The sequence below is a fragment of the Podarcis raffonei genome, chromosome 13 (assembly GCF_027172205.1).
Source record: "Podarcis raffonei isolate rPodRaf1 chromosome 13, rPodRaf1.pri, whole genome shotgun sequence".
Classification (NCBI taxonomy): Eukaryota; Metazoa; Chordata; class Lepidosauria; order Squamata; family Lacertidae; genus Podarcis; species Podarcis raffonei.
The window spans coordinates 54,958,220-54,978,277 of record NC_070614.1 but is presented as its reverse complement, the minus strand read 5'-3'; the positions used below and the strand labels follow the sequence as shown (position 1 = coordinate 54,978,277).

General features: G+C 48.6%; 1 protein-coding gene across 1 annotated transcript in view; it reads left to right on the top strand.

The window, feature by feature from the left end:
• The window catches only part of PLD2 (phospholipase D2), a 38,505-nt gene that overhangs the window by 12,331 nt on the left and 6,116 nt on the right, over window positions 1–20,058 (top strand). Inside the window, exons 7-20 of the mRNA XM_053363120.1 lie at window positions 318–410; window positions 498–650; window positions 1,890–2,039; window positions 2,717–2,800; window positions 4,848–4,926; window positions 5,147–5,257; window positions 6,459–6,638; window positions 7,327–7,459; window positions 8,127–8,245; window positions 12,168–12,284; window positions 13,543–13,647; window positions 15,247–15,335; window positions 16,885–16,998; window positions 17,779–17,828. Coding sequence (XP_053219095.1) covers window positions 318–410; window positions 498–650; window positions 1,890–2,039; window positions 2,717–2,800; window positions 4,848–4,926; window positions 5,147–5,257; window positions 6,459–6,638; window positions 7,327–7,459; window positions 8,127–8,245; window positions 12,168–12,284; window positions 13,543–13,647; window positions 15,247–15,335; window positions 16,885–16,998; window positions 17,779–17,828 — 1,577 coding nt within the window. The remainder of the gene's footprint in view (window positions 1–317; window positions 411–497; window positions 651–1,889; window positions 2,040–2,716; window positions 2,801–4,847; window positions 4,927–5,146; window positions 5,258–6,458; window positions 6,639–7,326; window positions 7,460–8,126; window positions 8,246–12,167; window positions 12,285–13,542; window positions 13,648–15,246; window positions 15,336–16,884; window positions 16,999–17,778; window positions 17,829–20,058) is intronic.

Sequence of the window (20,058 nt, the reverse complement as noted above, 5' to 3'; positions counted from 1 at the left end):
CAGCTTCTTCTCCAGAGCGATCTCAGCCCTGAATGGGAAGCCTGGACTTTGAAAGTCATCTAATCTTCCTTGCTGTACTATACTGTATTGTTTTAATTAGTGTTTTTATGGAGCAGTCGAGTAATTTCGTTGTCCCTGAGAGGGGGCAATGACAATAAAGATATTATTATTATTATTATTATTATTATTATTATTATTATTATTATTATTATTATTATTTTGCATTCCCTCTGCATGCACCCAGCACGGAAAGCGAGGCGGGTGGGGTGGGCCCTGATCCGTAACTCTCGCTGCGTCCCCTCCCTCTCTTTCTCCAGGGAGGGCATGATCCTGAAACGGTCTGGGGGCCACCGCTTGCAGGGCCTCAACTGCGCCGGGCGCCATCAGTTCTGCTACCGCTGGTCGAAGAGGTGAGTCTCCCGAGGGTGCTGCTGCGGGGAGAGGGGTGGGGGCTTCTCTCTCTCGTCCCCCTTTACACCTTTGGGACCCCTTTCTAGGTGGCTGGTGGTGAAAGACTCCTTCCTGCTCTACCTGAAGCCGGAGTCGGGCGTCATCTCCTTCGTGCTCCTCTTCGACACCGGCTTCAACATCCAGGTGGGCAAGAAGCCCACCGAGACCAAGCACGGCGTGCGCATTGACAACACCTGCAGGTCAGGACGCCTGGGTCCCCGCAGCCGGGGCAGAGCGGGGAGGGAGGGGGTCTGGGCCGAGAGAGGCAGGACCCGAGCCAAGATGAAGAAATCGCTCAAGGGAGCGAAAGGGCTCGGCTGCTTACCTGCCTCTTGGCTCAAGAGTCTCCGGGGGAGAAAGCATTTTCCGCCCTGCCCCTCCCAGGAATGAATGGAAGGAGAATGGGAGAATTTCAGGATCATAGTTTGAAGGGATCCCAAGGGTCATCTAGCCCAACCCCCTGCAATGCAGGAATAACAACAACAACAATAATAATAATTTATTACATATACTCCACCCATCTGGCTGAGTTTCCCCAGGCACTCTGGGTGGCTCCCAACAGAATTATTATTATTATTATTATTATTATTATTATTATTATTATTATTATTATATTACATATACCCCGTTCCAAGATGGCGGCACGTTCATACGCTGCGGCTGTAAGCTCCCAATACTTCACCTACTCACGCACAAAACTGGTAAACATCAGGCTCGCAAGAGTTTTGTGTGTAATCTCACCGTAGACAAGTTGTACAAGTGACAATAAAGTATTTCAATTTCAAGTTCAATCTGGCTGGCTTTCCCCAGCCACTCTGGGCGGCTCCCAACAGAATAATAATAATAATAAATTTATAATATTTATTATCTATACCCCACCCATCTGGCTGGGTTTCCCCAGCCACTCTGGGAGGCTCCCATAATTAATAATAATAATAATAATAATAATAATAATAATAATAATAATAGCTACAGCATCCGTGACAGATGGCCACCCAACCTCTGCTTTAAAAACTCCAAGGAAGGGGAGTCTTCTCTATCACCTTTTGAGGGAGTCTGTTCCACAGTTGAGCAGCTCTTACTCTCAGAAAGTTCTTTATAATATTTAGCCGGGATCTCCTTTCTCGCAACTTGAAGCCGTGGGTTCGAGTCCTACCTTGCTTGCTCCGTCTTCCATGTGGCAGCCCTCCAGCTCTTTGAAGATGGATCTCCTATCCCTCCCAGTCTCCTCTTATGGAACCTCCAGGTCCAGAGCAGTCTATCTCGATTCTGAGATCAGGGGTCCCTGTGGGGACCGGACGCTGCTCTTCCTGGGCCCCCTTTGGCCTGACCGGCCGCCGGACTCATACGCTGCCCTCCCCGGAGTGGCTGGGGAAACCCAGCCAGATGGGCGGGGTCTAAATATTAAATTATTATTATTTTTATTATCCCCAACCCAGGTCTCTCATCCTGAAGTGCAGCAGCTACCGCCAGGCCTGCTGGTGGTGCCAGGAGATCACCGAACTGGCCGAGGGCAAGGGCAGAGATTTCCTGCGGCTCCATCGCCACCAGGGCTTTGTGCCCCCTCGCAAGGAGACCCCTGCCCGCTGGTGAGCCCTGGGGGTCCTTTCTCAGCCCCCCAAGGTCTCTCTCCCCCCCTCTCTTTCTCTTTTTTTAAATAATATTTTTTATCAATTTTAACATATGAACTATAACACATACCCCAAAACCTCACCACTTGTACAATCTTTTTATGGCACTCCCATCAGCACCTCTGATGATCCCCCCGTTTTGACCACTTCTTATGCATTTCTTAAATTCATATTGCCTTTAATTATCTTAACTAATCCTCCTCCCCTTTATCCATTTTTGCAATAATTCCAATAATTCACCTCACAAAACTTCTACAAACCTACATCATACAAACATCATTACTATTACTATTATTAAATTTACACCAGTCTTCTGTGAATTTCTGGTCCCACAGATTTTGAATCCTTCCTGTTAGTTTATCTAATTCTGTGTAGTCCATCAATGTCATCCTCCATTCTTCTTTCATCGGTAATTCTTCTTGCTTCTATTTTTGTACTAATAATATTCTTGCTGCCGTCGTTGCATATAAAAACAGTTTACATTCTTTTCTATTTATATCGCTTCCTACCATGCCCAGTAAAAATGCTTCTGGTTTCTTTATGAATGTATATTTCAACATTTTTTTCATCTCATTATATATCATTTCCCAGAAGCTTTCCAACACACTCTGTTTTCTCTTTCTCTCCACTTTTAGGTTTGTGAACGGTGCCGGGTATTTTGCGGCGGTGGCTGAGGCCGTGGCGCAGGCGAAAGAGGAGATCTTCATCACGGACTGGTGGTCAGTGCCGGGGGGGCGGGTTCTTGGGTGGGGGCCTCCCGGCCTCGGGGGTGGGCAGGGGAGGTGCCTAGCTTCCCAAAGTGCCCCCTCCTCAATCTCCATATTTCTGAAGTTGTGCAACTGCACAACTTCAGGATGGATGGCGGCTAACAGATTGAGGTTGAATCCTGACAAGACAGAAGTACTGTTTTTGGGGGACAGGGAGCGGGTTGGTGTGGGGGCTTCCCTGGTCTTGAATGGGGTAACTGTGCCCCTGAAGGACCAGGTGCGCAGCCTGGGAGTCATTTTGGACTCACAGCTGTCCATGGAGGCGCAGGTCAGTTCTGCGTCCAGGGCAGCTATCTGTCAGCTCCATCTGGGACGCAGGATGAGACCCTCCCTGCCCGCAGACTATCTCGCCAGAGTGGTGCATGCTCTGGTTATCTCCCGCTTGGACTACTGCAACGCGCTCTACGTGGGGCTACCTTTGAAGGTGACCCGGAAACTGCAATTAATCCAGAATGCGGCAGCTAGACTGGGGACTGGGAGTGGCCGCCGGGACCACATAACATCGGTTTTGAGAGATCTGCATTGGCTCCCAGTACGTTTCTGAGCACAATTCAAAGTGTTGGTGCTGACCTTTAAAGTCCTAAACGGCCTCAAAGGCCCAGTAGACCTGAAGGAGCGTCTCCACCCCCATCGTTCTGCCGGGACGCTGAGGTCCAGCTCCGAGGGCCTTCTGGCGGTTCCCTCCCTGCGAGAAGTGAGGTTACAGGGAACCAGACAGAGGGCCTTCTCGGTAGTGGCTCCCGCCCTGTGGAACGCCCTCCCATCAGATGTCAAAGAGATAAATAATTACCTGTCATTCAGAAGACATCTGAAGGCAGCCCTGTTCAGGGAAGTTTTTAATATGTAACGCTGTACTGTTTTTAACACTGATTGGGAGCCGCCCAGAGTGGCTGGGGAAACTCAGCCAGATGGGCGGGGTATAAATAATAAATTATTATTATTATTATTAACGGAGATCTCTGGGTGGTATACAAATGTAATTAATCATCATAATAAATAGGTTCTCTCCTTTTTGAGGAAAAAGATATTCCTGGTCCCAAAATGGGGGGGCCAGAAATGGATGCCGTGATCGCCTCCTCTCCGCAAGGCCGGCCTGTGGGAGACCTGAGTGCGAGGTTTCTGTGCCCAGCCAGAGGGCAGCATCTAATATTATTTATTAAATTTATATTCCACCCTTCAGCTCACAGGATGGCTCACAACTCAGCTTCTAGGCTAATTCCAATTGAATGGGCAATGGGGGCAAATAATAATGATAATAATAATAATAATAATAATAATAATAATAATAATAATAATAATATTTTATTTATATCCCGCCCTCCCCAGCCGAAGTCGGGCTCAGAACGGCTAACAACAGTAAAATAATACATCATTCTAAAATCAATTCGTTATAAAATCAGTTCAAATGATCCAGGGGGCTAGCCGACCTAAATGGAAGAGTTCGCAACCAGAAGGAGGAGGAGTATCAGGAAGAGTGGAATAAATTTAATGATTATCTAGTTAAATTTGTTAAGTTAAATTAATTGAAAATAGCTTGCAAATACTTAATTGGTTTAGGATTTTATTTATGTTAAGTGATGAATTAATATGTTTAATTCCATAAGGTGAAGATTTAAGGATGTTAATGTTTAAGTTAAATTTCATAAGAATTGGGATTTGGAAAACCGTTAAAAGGACAAGCAATGAAATTCAACGAAGGGGAAGCGAGGAAGTCACTTAACAAAGTGTAATTTTCAATAAGGCTATGATTGATGTTTGTTTGTCTTGTGTGTTTGTTTGTTTGTTTATAATATTGTGAAAACCAATAAAAAAATTTTTGGGGGGAACAACCACAAATTATCCAGGGGGGGCCTCTTGCTTTTAAATGCAGCCAGTGCAGCCATGCTCAATGCGGGACGGAGCCCCCAGCCCCACTCTTTTTCCTCCCTGCGTTGCAGCGGGCTGGACTAGATGAGCTCCGGGGTGCCTTCCAACACCACGATTATTCTGTGATTCCCAGGCTCAGCCCGGAGATCTACATGAAGCGCCCGGCCCAGTCAGATGAGTGGAGGCTGGACCTCCTTTTGAAACACAAAGCGGTGAGCACCCCCCCCCCGCCTGAGGTTCGGGGTTGGGTGGGGGCGCCTTTATTCCTTCCTCCTCCCCCCCCACCCCACATCACGGCTGCTGATGTCTTCCTGCACCCCCTCCATCTTTCCCCTTTGCCTCTTGAGCTGTGCGTCCTGCTTCGCCGTGGGGTTGGGCTGGATGACCGCTGGGTGCCCCCCTCTCAACTCTGCCCTTCTGCCATCCTTTCAGGAGCAAGGGGTGCGCATCTGTGTGCTGCTCTTCAAGGAGGTGGGCTTGGCCTTGGGCATCAACAGCGACTACAGCAAACGCGTCCTCATGCTGCTGCACCCTAACATCAAGGTAGGGGCACCCCACACTTTCGCACAACCGGCCGGTGCAAATTCACACCAGGGGTTTTGCCCTCTTCCCGCTGTTGTCCCGCTGTGTCTCCCAAATGGCCGTAGCCCCACAGACCCACCGTTCGTGCCAAACTGGGCAGTTCCAAGTGGCAGGCCTCCAAGGTCAGACTTGAACCCTGGTCGCTGCAAGTGAAGATGATCTGGGAACCAAGCCTGATGAGGAACGGTTGAAGGAGCTGGATATGTTTAGCCTGGAGAAGAGGAGACTGAGAGGAGTAATAATAATAATAATAACAACAACAATAATAATAATTTGTTATTTATACCCCGCCCATCTGGCTGGGCTTCCCCAGCCACTCTGGGCGGCTTCCAACAAAATATTAAAATACAGTAATGTATCAAACATGAAAAGCTTCCCTGAACAGGGCTGCCTTCAGGTGCCTTCAGATATGAGAGCCATCTTCAGGTATCTCAAGAGCATGGAAGATGGAGCAAGCTTGTTTCCTGCTGCTCCAGAGGGCGGGACTTGAACCCATGGCTTCCAGTTGCAACTTGGAGATTTTCAAGCAGAAGTCTGGCTGAGATTCCTGCATTGCAGGGGGTTGGACTAGATGACCCTTGGGTCCCTTCCAACTCTACAATCCTATTATTCTATTGTTCTTTTTTGCATGACACCACAATGGCAAATCTTTTAATTGCCGGAAGTGCAACAGCAGGGATCATTCAGTTTGTAACTTAAGAGTTAATTCTATTGATGTTTATTTTTATTTTTTTGAATAATTCTTTTATTAAGAATTCCAGCATAACAATTTATCAAAGACATATCATCCTCATTTCCCTGCCCCCTATTTTTCCCTCCCAAGAAAAAACCCACCCGGACTTCCCTCAGCTCCTCTCTCTGGTTTTTCAGCACATGTTATTCTCCGCATATTATAAAATTGTAAAGATCCTTAAATGATCTGTCTATATGTTACCAAATCATTCTATTATTCTAACCCTGTGAAGTCTTAGAGGCAGGGAATGGCCTCCCCCAGAGAGCTTCGCGGCCGAGGGGGTGGGATTTGAACCTTGGTGTCTCCCAGGTCCAACCCTCTAACCACTACACCACACTGCCTCGGGGCAGGAGGGTGGCTGGGTGGGCTTCCCAGACCCGCACACAGGACTGAGCCACCCCGAAATGTCTCTCTGCCCCCCAACCACAGGTGATGCGCCACCCCGACCACGTCTCCTCCATCATCTTCCTGTGGGCCCACCATGAGAAACTGGTGGTGGTGGACCAGACTGTGGCCTTCCTGGGCGGCCTGGATCTGGCCTATGGGCGCTGGGACACCCACGAGTACCACCTGGCAGACCTAGAGGGTGACGACTGCCGGGCCCCCAAGGTAGCATTGGGGGGGTCCCTCTCCTTGCTGCCCCCTTTTTCCGCAGACCCCCAGTCTCGTTCCCCCCTCTCAATATCTTCCTCTCCGCTCTTGGCTCTCTTTGAGCCCCCAAACGCGTTGGCCAAGCACCAAATTGTCTGCATCTTCCCAAAAGTCTCCCTTCAGGCCTTATTCCCTGTGTGCCATCAGGATTATGCCCTTTGCTCATGAGCTGGGTGCGAGTTCCCACACTCTTTTTCCTCTGCAACTACTGTTCTGATTCGTCTGCATTCCGTGACATCACAGCCACGCTCGGCCAATGGCTGCAAGCGACTTCAGAGCAGGCACATGGGCGCCCCCTAGTGGCCGCCAAGCCCAGGAACGCTTCCATCGCCCTCTTTTTGCTTTCCTCTTTCGAGTTCTGCCGCTCTTTTTCCTCTGCAGCTGCTGTTCTGATTCTGTGACATCACAGCCATGCTGGGCCAATGACTGGCAGGCAAGCGGGTTCAGAGCAGGCACATGGGTGCCACCTAGTGGCCGCCAAGCCCAGGAACGCCCTCTTTTTGCTTTCCTCTTTCTCCCTCTCATCTGTTTCTGACTCGTTCCTCCTCTCCTCTTCTTGCTTTCCCTCTCCCTCTTTCGCCCCCTCCCTCCCCACAGGGACGCTGGTAGCCGCCTGCTCCCCCCGCTGACCCCCTCTCTCTCTCAGGGCGGAGGGGCTGCCCTTCCAGGGGGGGAAGAAGCCCCTGTTGACCTGGCCACCAACCAGCGCCTCTGGCTCGGCAAGGACTACAGCAACCTCATTGCCAAGGACTGGGTGCAGCTGGACAGACCCTTCGAAGGTGAGTGAGGGGGTCGAACCCGGGTAAAGCGGGGGTGTCCCAAAACCACGTTTCCCTTCCCACCCCACCCCAAAACTGGGAGCTGCCACAGGGGTCCACTGCAGTAGAAAAAAGACAGTCACAGAACCGAGAACTTACACAAAACAAATGAAATACCGTGGGAAATCCCCGAAACGAGAAGGAATCGACTGGAAATATTATCTTGTAGAATTCAACCAAATAACAAAAATCAGCAAGTTTAAGGAAAACCTAGAATTGAGCCAAGCCTTAACAGGATGCCGGCTGCAAACCTCGTTTCACTGAAGTGTTCAGCTTCCGCAGAAGGAAACAGAGAAATCATAAACCTTAAATGATTTTAAAACAAACTCAAGAACAGTGTTAGGAGAAAGGGAAGAAAACTTTGTCTCTGTCCTACTACGCCGTGCATATTCCCGTCCCCCCAAAACAAAGCCCCATGGTCCATCACTGAGTCTGGTGTGTGGGGAAGCCCCCAGAGGCATGGATGGAGGAGGTGATTCTGCCAGCCTCTGCGGTGTCTCCACTTTGCAATGCCCCTTAAGCCTGGCTGCTGGATCGGGCCCAAAGGGGCCTGATGGCGGGGGCTTCCAGGGCCCCAGCACCCCCCCCGATCCTGCTGCCAGGGGGGCTAACGGCAGGTGTGGGTCAGATTTCATTGACAGGTGCCAGACTCCGCGGATGCCATGGAGGGATGTTGGGGTGGCCGTTCACGGCCTGGCCGCACGGGACGTTGCGCGGCACTTCATCCAGCGATGGAACTTCACCAAGGTGAGTCGCGGAATCGCAGAAAGGCAGAGAATCGCAGAATTGTCAGGTGGGGAGGGACCCCCTGCATAGCTGGCAACCGTCCCTTATTTGGCGGGAAACTCCCTTATCCCAGCGCCTAGTCCTGCTGCTGTCCCTTCTTGATGATGTCCCTTAAATTTCCCGGGTTTCAAAGGAAGCAGCTCCTCTCCCTCCCTCCCTCCCTGCCGGCCAGGGAGGAGGGAGGCTCCAACTGTGTTGCTTGGCTGTGTTGCTCACCCAATAAGGAGTCTGAGAACGACTGGGGGGGTGGAGCTTGCATGCCTTGTGCCAATCAAATCGGCCGCCTTGCCTGGGGACTCGCCTTTGCTCAGCGCTTCCCAGCAGAGAAGTGACGGTGGTTTTCCTTGCTGCGTACCCTTTGCCGGGTTGCTGCGCTGTGGGAACTACCGCTTGAGGCTTCGTTTGGCTGCTGGCTGGGCTTTCTGCCTTTGGCTTGGAGGGGCTCAGAAGTTGAACATACCTGTGCCCTGAAAATCCATTATTTTGGCTGCTGATCCCTTATTTTCGAGGCTGCTGGCCTCTGTAAGTTGACAGCTATGACCCCCTGTTGCATTCCAAAGGCAAAGGAAGAATTGGACTCTGATTAATAAAATACGCACGAGGCTTGCCCAGCAAGACTCTGGGAGGAAGTGCCAGTAATAATCTGTCCCAACCTGGCCCAGGTCCCTTTTATTAACAAAAGAACGTATAACACAGCGCTTGTAAGAACCAATCAGATTTCCTCTGGGCATTTCAAAAACGTGGGACAAAGTTAGATCAGAGAAATCCTTTTAACTACAAAGAAACTATTTCCTACTTGAGCATGCATACGTAGTTCAGAGTAAATAAAATAGGAATCAAGGAGGAATGCGGAATGCATTTAGCAAATCCTGGAGGTCATAAACAGGAAAGGACGGACAGGTGGTATTTACCATCTCCTTGTGAATTCTTTTCCTGGCCCTTAAGATCTACCTAAAGATCAACAAAACTAACAAAAGCTGCTGTTGTTGTTTAATCGTTTAGTCGTGTCCGCTTCTTTGTGACCCCCTGGACCAGAGCATGCCAGGCACTCCTGTCTTCCACTGCCTCCTGCAGTTTGGTCAAACTCATGCTGGTAGCTTCGAGAATACTGTCCCACCATCTCGTCCTCTGTCCTCCCCTTCTCCTTGTGCCCTCCATCTTTCCCAACATCAGGGTCTTTTCCAAGGAGTCTTCTCTTCTCATGAGGTGGCCAAAGTCTTGGAGCCTCAGCTTCAGGATCTGTCCTCCCAGTGAGCACTCAGGGCTGATTTCCTTCAGAATGGATCGGTTTGATCTTCTTGCAGTCCACGGGACTCTCCAGAGTCTCCTCCAGCACCATAATTCAAAAGCATCCATTCTTCGGCCATCAGCCTTCTTGATGGTCCAGCTCTCACTTCCATACATCACTACTGGGAAAACCATGGCTTTAACTATACGGACCTTTGTCGGCAAGGTGATGTCAACAAAAGCTACATCAGAGCTGTCTTCTATCCTTATGGCCCAGGATGCCTGGTGAAGCAACTGGCCTGTGTCAAATGCTCTATGTGATGGTCAGGCAGAGAGAAGGAAAATGGACAGTAGAGAAAATGGGCAGAGATGCAGAGGCTTGTGGGATTTAATCAGAAATTATTGTCAATGAATCAAGACCAGTCAACGCAATGCTTTCATTGCGGACACAATGGCTTGATGCATATTTTCATAATTCCTCCTAGCAGTCCCACCTGACCCCCACAACCTGCCCCAGGGTCATCCAGCCCAACCACCTTGCGATGTAAGACTTTCTGGCAGTTGAACGTCCCGCCTCCGTTGGGAAAGCTCCAAGGAAGGAGAGTCCATCTTCCCCTTCCAAGGGAGCCCTTTCCGCTGTGCAGCAGCTCTTCCTCTCTGAAATTCCCCCCTGCCGCTCAGTTGAAATCTCCCTTCTTGCACTTTGGATCCTGCCCTCCGAAACTACCGTATTTTTCGCTCCATAAGACGCACCTGACCATAAGATGCACCTAGTTTTTAGAGAAGGAAAGGGGGAAAGCCCCGGTTTCATAAGGACCAGCTCACAGTTGTGCAGCTTACTTTGCAAAGGAAAAAAAATCCTGTTTTTATGGGGTTCAACTCACAGTTCTGCAGCTTCTTTAGGAAAGAAAAGAGAGCTGTTTCTACAGTTTCCAGGCAGATAATAGTCACATATCGCTGGGGAAACAAACAGCCTCTGTCTGCAGAACATTCAGCAATGGAGGCCTGGGCAAGGGGGCAGAAAGGGAGCCAGCGACCGACAACGCATTTGCTCCATAAGACGCACAGACATTTCCCCGTACTTTTTAGGAGGAAAAAAGTGCGTCTTATGGAGCGAAAAATACGGTCGCTTGCTCCGTCTTCCGTGGGGCAGCCCTCCAGGTGTGTGCAGGTGCATGTTGAGAGGAAGGTGTGTAGAGATGGTGGGGCTGAACAGCCCCCCCCACCCCCAGATCTGCTAGCAGAGCCAACAAATATCTCTTCTGCCCCCCCCAGCCAATAACCCCCCTTGCAAATAAATACAATTCCAGGGTTAAGACTGTCTGAGTGCAGCAGATCCGGGACTCCACGGCCGCCTCTGCTGGGCAAAGGTGCTTCTGGGGGGGTGTCCCCCCCTCCTGATTTTCCTTTCTTTTCCTTTCTTTTTCCAATTTTTTTTATTCATTTTATAACACAACTAAGCAACACAATCAGAAAAACAAACAATACAAACCAATTCTTGTCTTATCCTTATTTTTTCTAAACATTGTTAGGTGGCTTCCCAAGCCCCCCCCCCATCTAATTTTCACTTTACCTCATCTTTAGCAGTTTACATATATCGTATTTTTTAACCATATTTTTTTATCACACTTACTTTTACCATAAAGATCTTCACATTTTATCACTTACAAATAATACTTTTAAAATACACTTCTGCTTCTAACCCTACAGCCTATATCCGCTTCCAAAGCTATTCTAAGATTTAAATATTAACATATTCTTGAAACTTCGTCTTCCACCGTCTCTTCTCTATGGTCTCGGAGTCTCCCGGTCAGTCCATCATCTTCATCTGCCATTCTTCGATAGTTGTTAGATCTTGTTTCTTCCAATTCTTCACTCGTAATTTTCTCGCAGCTGTTGTGGCAAACCCTTGTAGCAGGAAACCCCCCCCCAATCATTCAGTTTGTACAAACTTCACACACACACACACTACATACGCTACGCTTCTGTTATAAATTCATAGAAAATCAACCATGCATCGGATTTGCACTGTTCCACTTTTATTTTACTCCATGAAGGAAGGACTACCAAATGGGGAAGGTTTGATACAGGCCAGCCATAATCCCTTCAGCATCCCAGCACATCCACAGGAGCCCTGCCCAGTTGCTATGCCAACCCTGATGGTCCCAGACAGAAGACCATCAAGATCACACAGAAGTTGCATATGGGAGTGGATTCAGCAGGGACTGGAACAAAAGACAATAATCAGCTCTTCCCTCTGGGGGCAGGAAACTGCCAACTCCCCTCTGTCACCTGGAAAGTACTCATGGGGCGGGGGAAAGGGGGGAACCGGCCAGGTGACAGGACACTCAGGTTACCACCACAACTCCTCCCTCAACCCCTCCTTTCTGTGATGTAGGTGTGATGTTTCTGGGGGTGGGCTTGACCTAGAGGAGGGGAATTTCAAAAGTCTTTATAAGGCCTTGCACAGCATTTTTTCTGGGTCCTTCCTCTCACCTGCAAGTGAGGGGAGCACCCTGTTGCAACAGTCAATAAAGGCCAAGCCTACAGGCTGCTGTTTTGCTCCAAGTTATCCTGGTTGGTGTCTTGCTTTTTGTCCAAGGGAGCCCTCGGATTTTTCCGTTAACACCCTCCTCCTGCTTTTCTCCCTCTCCAGACTGTGAAGCCCAAATACAAAGGGCAGGACTACCCCTACCTGCTCCCCAAGTCCTCTAGAGCGACACCCCTGCAGGTACCGTTCATCGTGCCCGGAGCTCAGACCGCCAACGTTCAGGTGAGAGGCTGGGTGGCACTCTCTGGGTGGGCAGATTTCCCATCCTGGGCACCTGGTTGGTAATAATAATAATAATAATAATAATAATAATAATAATAATAATAATAAATTTATTTATACCCCGGCCATCTGGCTGGGTTTCCCCAGCCACTCTGGGCGGCTTCCAACAAAACACTAAAATACAATAACCTCTTAAACATTAAAAGCTTCCCTGAACAGGGCTGCCTTCAGATGTCTTCTAAAAGTTTGGTAGTTATTTTTCTCTTTGACATCTGCTGGAAGGGCGTTCCACAGGGCAGGCGCCACTACCGAGAAGGCCCTCTGCCTGGTTCCCTGTAACCTCACTTCTCGCAGGGAGGGAACCGCCAGAAGGCCCTCAGAGCAGGATCTCTGTGTCTGGGCAGAACGATGGGGGTGGAGACGCTCCTTCAGGTATACAGGACCGAGGCCGTTTAGGGCTTTCAAGGTCAGCAGCAACACTTTGAATTGTGCTCGGAAACGTACTGGGAGCCAATGTAGATCTTTCAAGACCGGTGTTATGTGGTCCCAGCGGCCGCTCCCAGTCCCCAGTCTGGCTGCCGCATTCTGGATTAATTGCAGTTTCTGGGTCACCTTCAAAGGTAGCCCCACGTAGAGCGCATGGCAGTAGTCCAAGCAGGAGATAACCAGAGCATGCACCACTCTGGCCAGACAGTCTGCGGGCAGGTGGGGTCTCATCCTGCGTACCAGATGGAGCTGGTGGACATCTGACCTGGACATAGAACTGCCCTGTGCCTCCATGGACAGCGGTGAGTCCAGAATGACTCCCAGGCTGCGCACCTGGTCCTTCGGGGGCACAATTGCCCCATTCTGGACCAGGGAGTCCCCCACACCTGCCTGTCTCCTGGCAACCGCAGGGACAGGATACTAGACCGGATGGGCGCCCCTTTGACGTGATCCAGCAAGATATTCTCGCAGCCCTATCGGATTTTGAGGTTGGTTTTTTGTAGAGTTGGAAGGGGCCCTCCCCAGGTCATTTAGTCCAACCCCGGCAAGACCTCCTGTTTTTGGTTTTCAGACACAGAATGTCTGGGAATTGCGAGGGGTGCGTGGAAAGGTGAGGGCAAACAGGAAGGGCCCCAGGCCAGCCGGGCCGGGCTCAATCTTGCACCTTCTCCTGCTTGGCCTGCCCTGCATCGCAGGGCTGTCGTTCTGTGGCTGTAGGAGAGGAAACGGTAAAAAAAAAAGAGATTTTTTGGCCTCCCTCCGTTTCCTGCAGGTGTTGCGCTCTGTGGACCGCTGGTCGGCCGGCCTCCATGAACACTCGATCTACAACGCCTACCTGAGCGTTATCAAAGAGAGCCAGCATTACCTGTACATTGAGGTAGGTCTTGGGACAGGTGAGAGGGAGGGGGGTGAGACTGAGACCTCTTCATCTTCCTCTTCCTTTGGGCCCAAAGGAGAAGGATGGGGGAAATGGGAGTCAGGGGAAAAAATCAAATTTGTGGGTGGGGCAGTAGAGGAGTGTGTCATTATTTCCGTGACTGTGAGTTGCTTTGAGCTGCTTTTATTTTAGTATATTTTATTTTACTTTGCCAAACCTTTATCAGGAATTACAAATATAGGCCGTCATAAAACATCCACATATAAAATATATACAAATAAACAGCCATGCAAAAATATGTAATAACGAGGATTTTCATTGGAATTTCTTCCCGCTAAATAGTGGGAAGCCCAGAAAAGTAAAATTCTCTAACGAATCCAAATTGTGCGGATTTGCTAATTTTCACATATTTTGCACCATCTGGGCTGTTTCGTATATTTGTTGGAGCTTTGCAGGGCAAAGGAAGTCATGCTTTTAGCTCCTAGAAAATCTGCTCAGCTGCTTCTCCAGAAGCTTCTAAAGGTTCTGCAAGCGTTGCCTACACACTCTCAACCAGCATTTACAGATTTTAAAACATCTTCTTGGGAACCTTCTCAATACCATATTGCTTGCTGAGATGTGATTTTGACATGCACATCGCCTTGCCTAGTTCATTCTGCATGCAACCCAGGAACTCTCTTCGCTTTGAACTGCTTTTAAGGTGGCAACCCACCCTGGAACCGTAGAGTGGAGTGCAGATGATGCTAAGTTGTGGGTGAACATATCAGATGACACAGCGATTCTTCAGACAGCTCTTGTTTATTCACAGGCCCAGAACAGAACTGGGCTGAAGGGTTCAGCCAGCCCGCTTATATAGAGCTCCACTACAACGCAACAGTAACAACTTTCTGTAACTATCCAATCACTGAACGTCACTTTCAATCCCTTATTTGCATATGTGGACCTGAGTGAAAACTGTCTAAGGTATCCCCCTGCTGGCCCAGGGTGAGAACTTCAGTACATAACAGATGAGCAAGAGGGTCTCTGAGGAAGGGCAGAGTGCAGCTTTTTTTTAATGCAACACATGTCCCCAGGCACATGTTAGGGACGCGGGTGGCGCTGTGGGTAAAAGCCTCAGCGCCTAGGGCTTGCCGATCGAAAGGTCGGCGGTTCGAATCCCCGCGGCGGGGTGCGCTCCCGCTGCTCGGTCCCAGCGCCTGCCAACCTAGCAGTTCGAAAGCACCCCCGGGTGCAAGTAGATAAATAGGGACCGCTTACCAGCGGGAAGGTAAACGGCGTTTCCGTGTGCTGCGCTGGCTCGCCAGATGCAGCTTTGTCACGCTGGCCACGTGACCCGGAAGTGTCTCCGGACAGCGCTGGCCCCCGGCCTCTTGAGTGAGATGGGCGCACAACCCCAGAGTCTGTCAAGACTGGCCCATACGGGCAGGGGTACCTTTACCTTTACCTTTATGTCCCCAGGCAGCTAAGAGGAGCCCCGGTTTTGGGAGGGAAAGGCAGGGGGTTTCTGTTTATGTCTTTTGCAGCACAGACACCTCTCTCTCTCTCCCTCTCTCTCTCTCTCCTCCCTCACCCTTGCACCCTCTTTTCTTCCTGCCCCAGAACCAGTTCTTCATAAGCTGCGCAGACGGGCGTTCGGTCATCAACACCGTGGGAGACGCCATTGTTGACCGGGTGCTGCTTGCCCACAGGTCTGTCCCTGTTTTGGCTCAAATTGAGATTGGCTGCAATGGCTGCATTAGCAGGGGGCGGGGTAAGCACTCTGCGCATGCTCAGTGAGGCAAACCTCTTCCCTTTCTAGGGCTGCGTTGCACACTCCAGGCCTCCGGGTTCAAGTTGCCCCCTTCCCTAACTCGGCTCAGAGGCTCTTCCATAAAATCAAAACACGAATGCCGGCCTGGCAAAAAAAATGTGCATTGATTATTCCTTTTATAAATGGCTAGAGATCTGATAGATCAGTTCCAACTAGCTATAAAATTGTTTGGCTTTTTTAAAAAAAGGAAAAATAGGATCAGCTGGAGAAGGGTTAAATGAATTAAGAAAAATGAAATGTGGATCTAATTATTGGAGCCCCTTGTTTTGATTACAGCGGTACCTTGGCTCTCAAACTTAATCCTTTCCGGAAGTCCATTTGAAAACCAAGGCGCGCGTTCCCATAGAAAGCAATGCAAAACAGATTAATCTGTTCCAGACTTTTAAAAACAACCCCTAAAACAGCAACTTAACATGACTTTTATTATCTAAAAAGACCATTGATCCATAAAATGAAAGCAATAATCAACGTACTGTACTATAAAATAAATAAGACAGCATTGTAGATGATAAAAATTAAAATTATTTTTTCTTCATATCTGCATTGATAGTCATTGTTTGGATTGGGGGGGGGGGCTTTTTATCCATCTCCGCAGTCACACAATCAGTCAATCAATCAGTAGCTGAACTGGGTTCCACACAATCACAAAAACAAATTAACCGAAAAAGCCTCAAAAACGCAAAATAAATAGCAAAAACAAAAGCGCCAAACTTAATCCATTCTGGAAGTCAGTTTGACTTCCGAAATGTTCGAAAACCAAGGCGCAGCTTCTGATTGGTGCAGGCGTGCCGGAAACAATAGCCGACACCTGCATCGGACATTCGGCTTCCGAAAAACGTTGAAAACCGGAATACTTACTTCCAAGGTACCACTGTATAGATAACTGTAGAGTTGGAAGGGACACCCCCCCCCAGGGTAATCTACTCCAACCCCCTGCAATGCCACCTGAATCCTGAAATGCTGTTATGGTGGGAGCAGGTATAATTTGTGCTTATAGTGTGGCAGCCCCTACACTCTGGAACTCCCTGCCTATTGATGTCAGCCTTCAGCTGTATACTTCCCGACGCCTGCTGAAAAACATCTTGCTTCGACAAGCCTGTCCAGGTGCTTAGAAAGCCAGTGTGAATTTTAACCAGCATTCAGTACTTGAACCTTTGCATGTTTCAAAGTATTGCTGGTTTTATTGTTTTCTGTAAAAGGACTGTGGTTGATGGCTTCCTCTTTTCCCCTAATTGATATTTACTTTTGTAATAATGGTTTTGGTATGGGGGGGGGGAACAATTTTAAAAATGGGGAAAACAAAAAACCAAGCAATCCCACCCAGGTGCAAAGGTGCAAAGTGTTTTTTGTGGGGGACTCAGGGGGCCAGGAAGTGCTTCCGGGGGCCACAGCCAGTAACCACGGTGGGGTTTTTCCCACACTTGCAGTGAGAAGAAGCCCTTCCGGGTCTTTGTCCTGCTCCCGCTGCTGCCTGGGTTTGAGGGAGACATCGCCCAGGGCGGAGGAAACTCCATCCAGGCTATTCTGCACTTTACCTACAGGTGAGTTTGGGAAGTGGGGCCGGGGGGGGGGGAGCAGGTGCAGGATGGGTGGGTGGGAATGTGGAAGGCAACTAAAGACACAGCCTGCTCAGTGTGCCAGTTCTGAGCAAAGCAGATCCCCCCGAGATCTTGTGCAAGCTTCCCAGATCCCTGTGAGATCTCACACCATCTTCTCAGGTTCCCGTGAGATTTCGTGCAAGTGTCACAGATCCCCACCAGATCTTTCAGAGCTTCCCAGACCCAGCACACTGAGCTTAAGTGCACACTGAGCTTAAGAAAGGAAGAGAGCTTAAAAACTCTCTTTTTGCAGCAGGTCCACTTGAAAAGAGCTTTCCTGCTTTCTCGCCACCTTGCTTGGGGGCAAGGCCCGCTCAGCACTAGGTTGGGAGGGTATTGGGTCCCCCACCAACCTCTCTCACCCCCTAGCCATGGGGCAGCTCCAAGGATTTGGGTGTCCAGGATTTCCTTGGAAGGAAACCCCTGCGCAAGATGCGATTGCGCTGTAGATTGTCCCCCCCTGCCGCCGCAATTCCCCATTTCCCCTAATATGTTGTTTCACAAGGTGCTTGGCCCTGCACCCCACCCTATCTCAAGGTGTCAAGGAGGGTCCCCAAGACAGGCTGGGAGGGTCTGTCCACATCCCCCATTCTCAGCAGGGTGCTTTGGGTTCATATCTAGAGCTGGGGGGGGGCAACAGGGGTGGTCAGGATGAAGGTGCATTGGGGGGGGACGGACACCCTGCGACTCCACTGTCTGATTTCCCGCTGTCCTCTTTCCCAGGACGCTCTGCCGCGGGGAGGCATCCATCGTCAGCCGGCTCAAGGCAGTCAGTAAGTGCGGGTGGCAAGATAAGCCTTCTTCTGCCCCCTCCTAGCCCCAAACATACGGGGGAAACCTCAGAACTCTTCGCCTGAGGCTGCATGGGACAGGGTGTCTCTCTGCCAACCGTAGTCAGAAAGACTCCTAAGGGGGCTTGTGGTTCTGCTGTGGGGCTGTGCCATGCTGCCCCTAGCTAAAAATCCCTCTCCTACAATCCCAGGTACTATCTGGGCTAAGTCACAGAATCGTGGTGGCACCCGAGGGTCATCTATTCCGACCCCATGCAATTCAAGAATCAGGTTCCACAGTGCCGAGGGGTGTAGTGTTCCCAAAGCAAGGAAGGATTAATAGAATACACACGAGGCTCTGGGAGGAGGTTTCCTCTCCACCCCTCGGCCCAGGTCGTTTTATTCACAAAAGAACTTCTAAGACAGTGTTCGTAAGAACCAATCAGATTTCCTCTGAGGATTTCAAAAAAACCCACGTGGGACAAAGTCAGATCAGGGGAAGCCTCTTAACTACAAAGAACTATTTGCCATTTGAGCATGCATACATGTTTAGGCTAAATAAATAGGAACCCAGGAGGAAGGCATTCAGCAAAACCCCAGAGGTCATAAACAGGAATAAGCAGGAGAGACAGGATGGCAGTATTTACCATCTCCTTGTGAACTCTCTTCCTGGCCCTTAAGATCTACCTAAAGATTAAACTACATCAAAGTAACCCACTATCCTTTTTTTTTTTTAATTTTTTATTAAAGAATTTTTTTTATAACAACAGAAACATAACAATACAATACAATAAACACAACAAACAAACAAACAAAAAAAAACAGGTACAATTTCAGATCTTATTTTCTTATACCTTACTTCTCCGACTTCCTCATGCCTCCCTTTTCTGTATTCCAATTTCTAATCATTTATTCAGCAAATCTTCCCTTATTTTAATTTAGTTTGGTCTTCCTTATTCTCCTTATCTTATCCATTACTAATAGTAACCATTTATTTTCTAATCCAACATCATTTTAGCTTTCATTAATTTTGTAATATTTCTTTAAATAGTCCTTAAATTTTTTCCATTCTTCTTCCGCTGCTTCTCTTCCCTGGTTTCGGATTCTGCTCGTCATCTCTGCCAGACCCATGTAGTCAATCACCTTCATCTGCCATTCTTCCAGAGTGGGTAGATCTTGTGTCTTCCAGTACTTCGCAATAAGTATTCTTGCTGCTGTTGTAGCATACATAAAAAAAGTTATATCCGTCTTTAACACCCCTTGGCCGACCATACCCAAGAGAAAGGCCTCTGGTTTCTTAGGGAAGGTATATTTAAGTACCTTTTTCAGTTCATTATAGATCATTTCCCAGAATGCCTTAATCTTCGGGCACGTCCACCAGAGGTGAAAGAATGTACCTTCCTTTTCCTTACATTTCCAACATTTATTATCAGGCAAATGGTAAATCTTTGCAAGCTTGACTGGGGTTATGTACCACCTATAGATCATCTTCATAATATTTTCTCTTAAGGCATTACATGCCGTAAATTTCATCCCGATGGTCCACAACTTCTCCCAGTCAGCAAACATAATGTTATGACCAATGTCCTGAGCCCATTTAATCATACTTGATTTAACCGTTTCATCCTGTGTATTCCATTTCAGCAGCAAATTATACATTTTTGACAAATTTCTAGTGCTGGATTCTAACAGTTCAGTCTCCAATTTTGATTTTTCCACCTGGAAGCCAATTTTACTGTCCATTTTAAACACTTCATTTATTTGATGATAGTGCAGCCAATCTCTCACTTTCCCTTTTAATTTCTCAAAGCTCTGCAATCTCAGTCTGTCCCCTTCCTTTTCCAGAATTTCCCAATATCTTGGCCATTTAGACTCCATATTTAGCTTTTTAACTGCCTTAGCTTCCATTGGCGACAACCACCTTGGGGTTTTGTTTTCCAACAGATCTTTATATCTAGTCCAGACATTTAGTAGTGCTTTTCTGACAATATGGTTTTTAAAACCTTTGTGTGCTTTAACCTTGTCGTACCACAAATATGCATGCCACCCAAAGATATTATTAAAACCTTCTAAATCCAAGATATCTGTATTTTCAAGAAGTAGCCAATCTCTTAGCCAGCAGAAAGCTGCCGCTTCATAATAAAGTTTGAAGTCTGGCAGGGCAAATCCCCCCCTTTCCTTTGCATCCGTTAGTATCTTAAATTTTATTCTGGGCTTCTTGCCCTGCCAGACA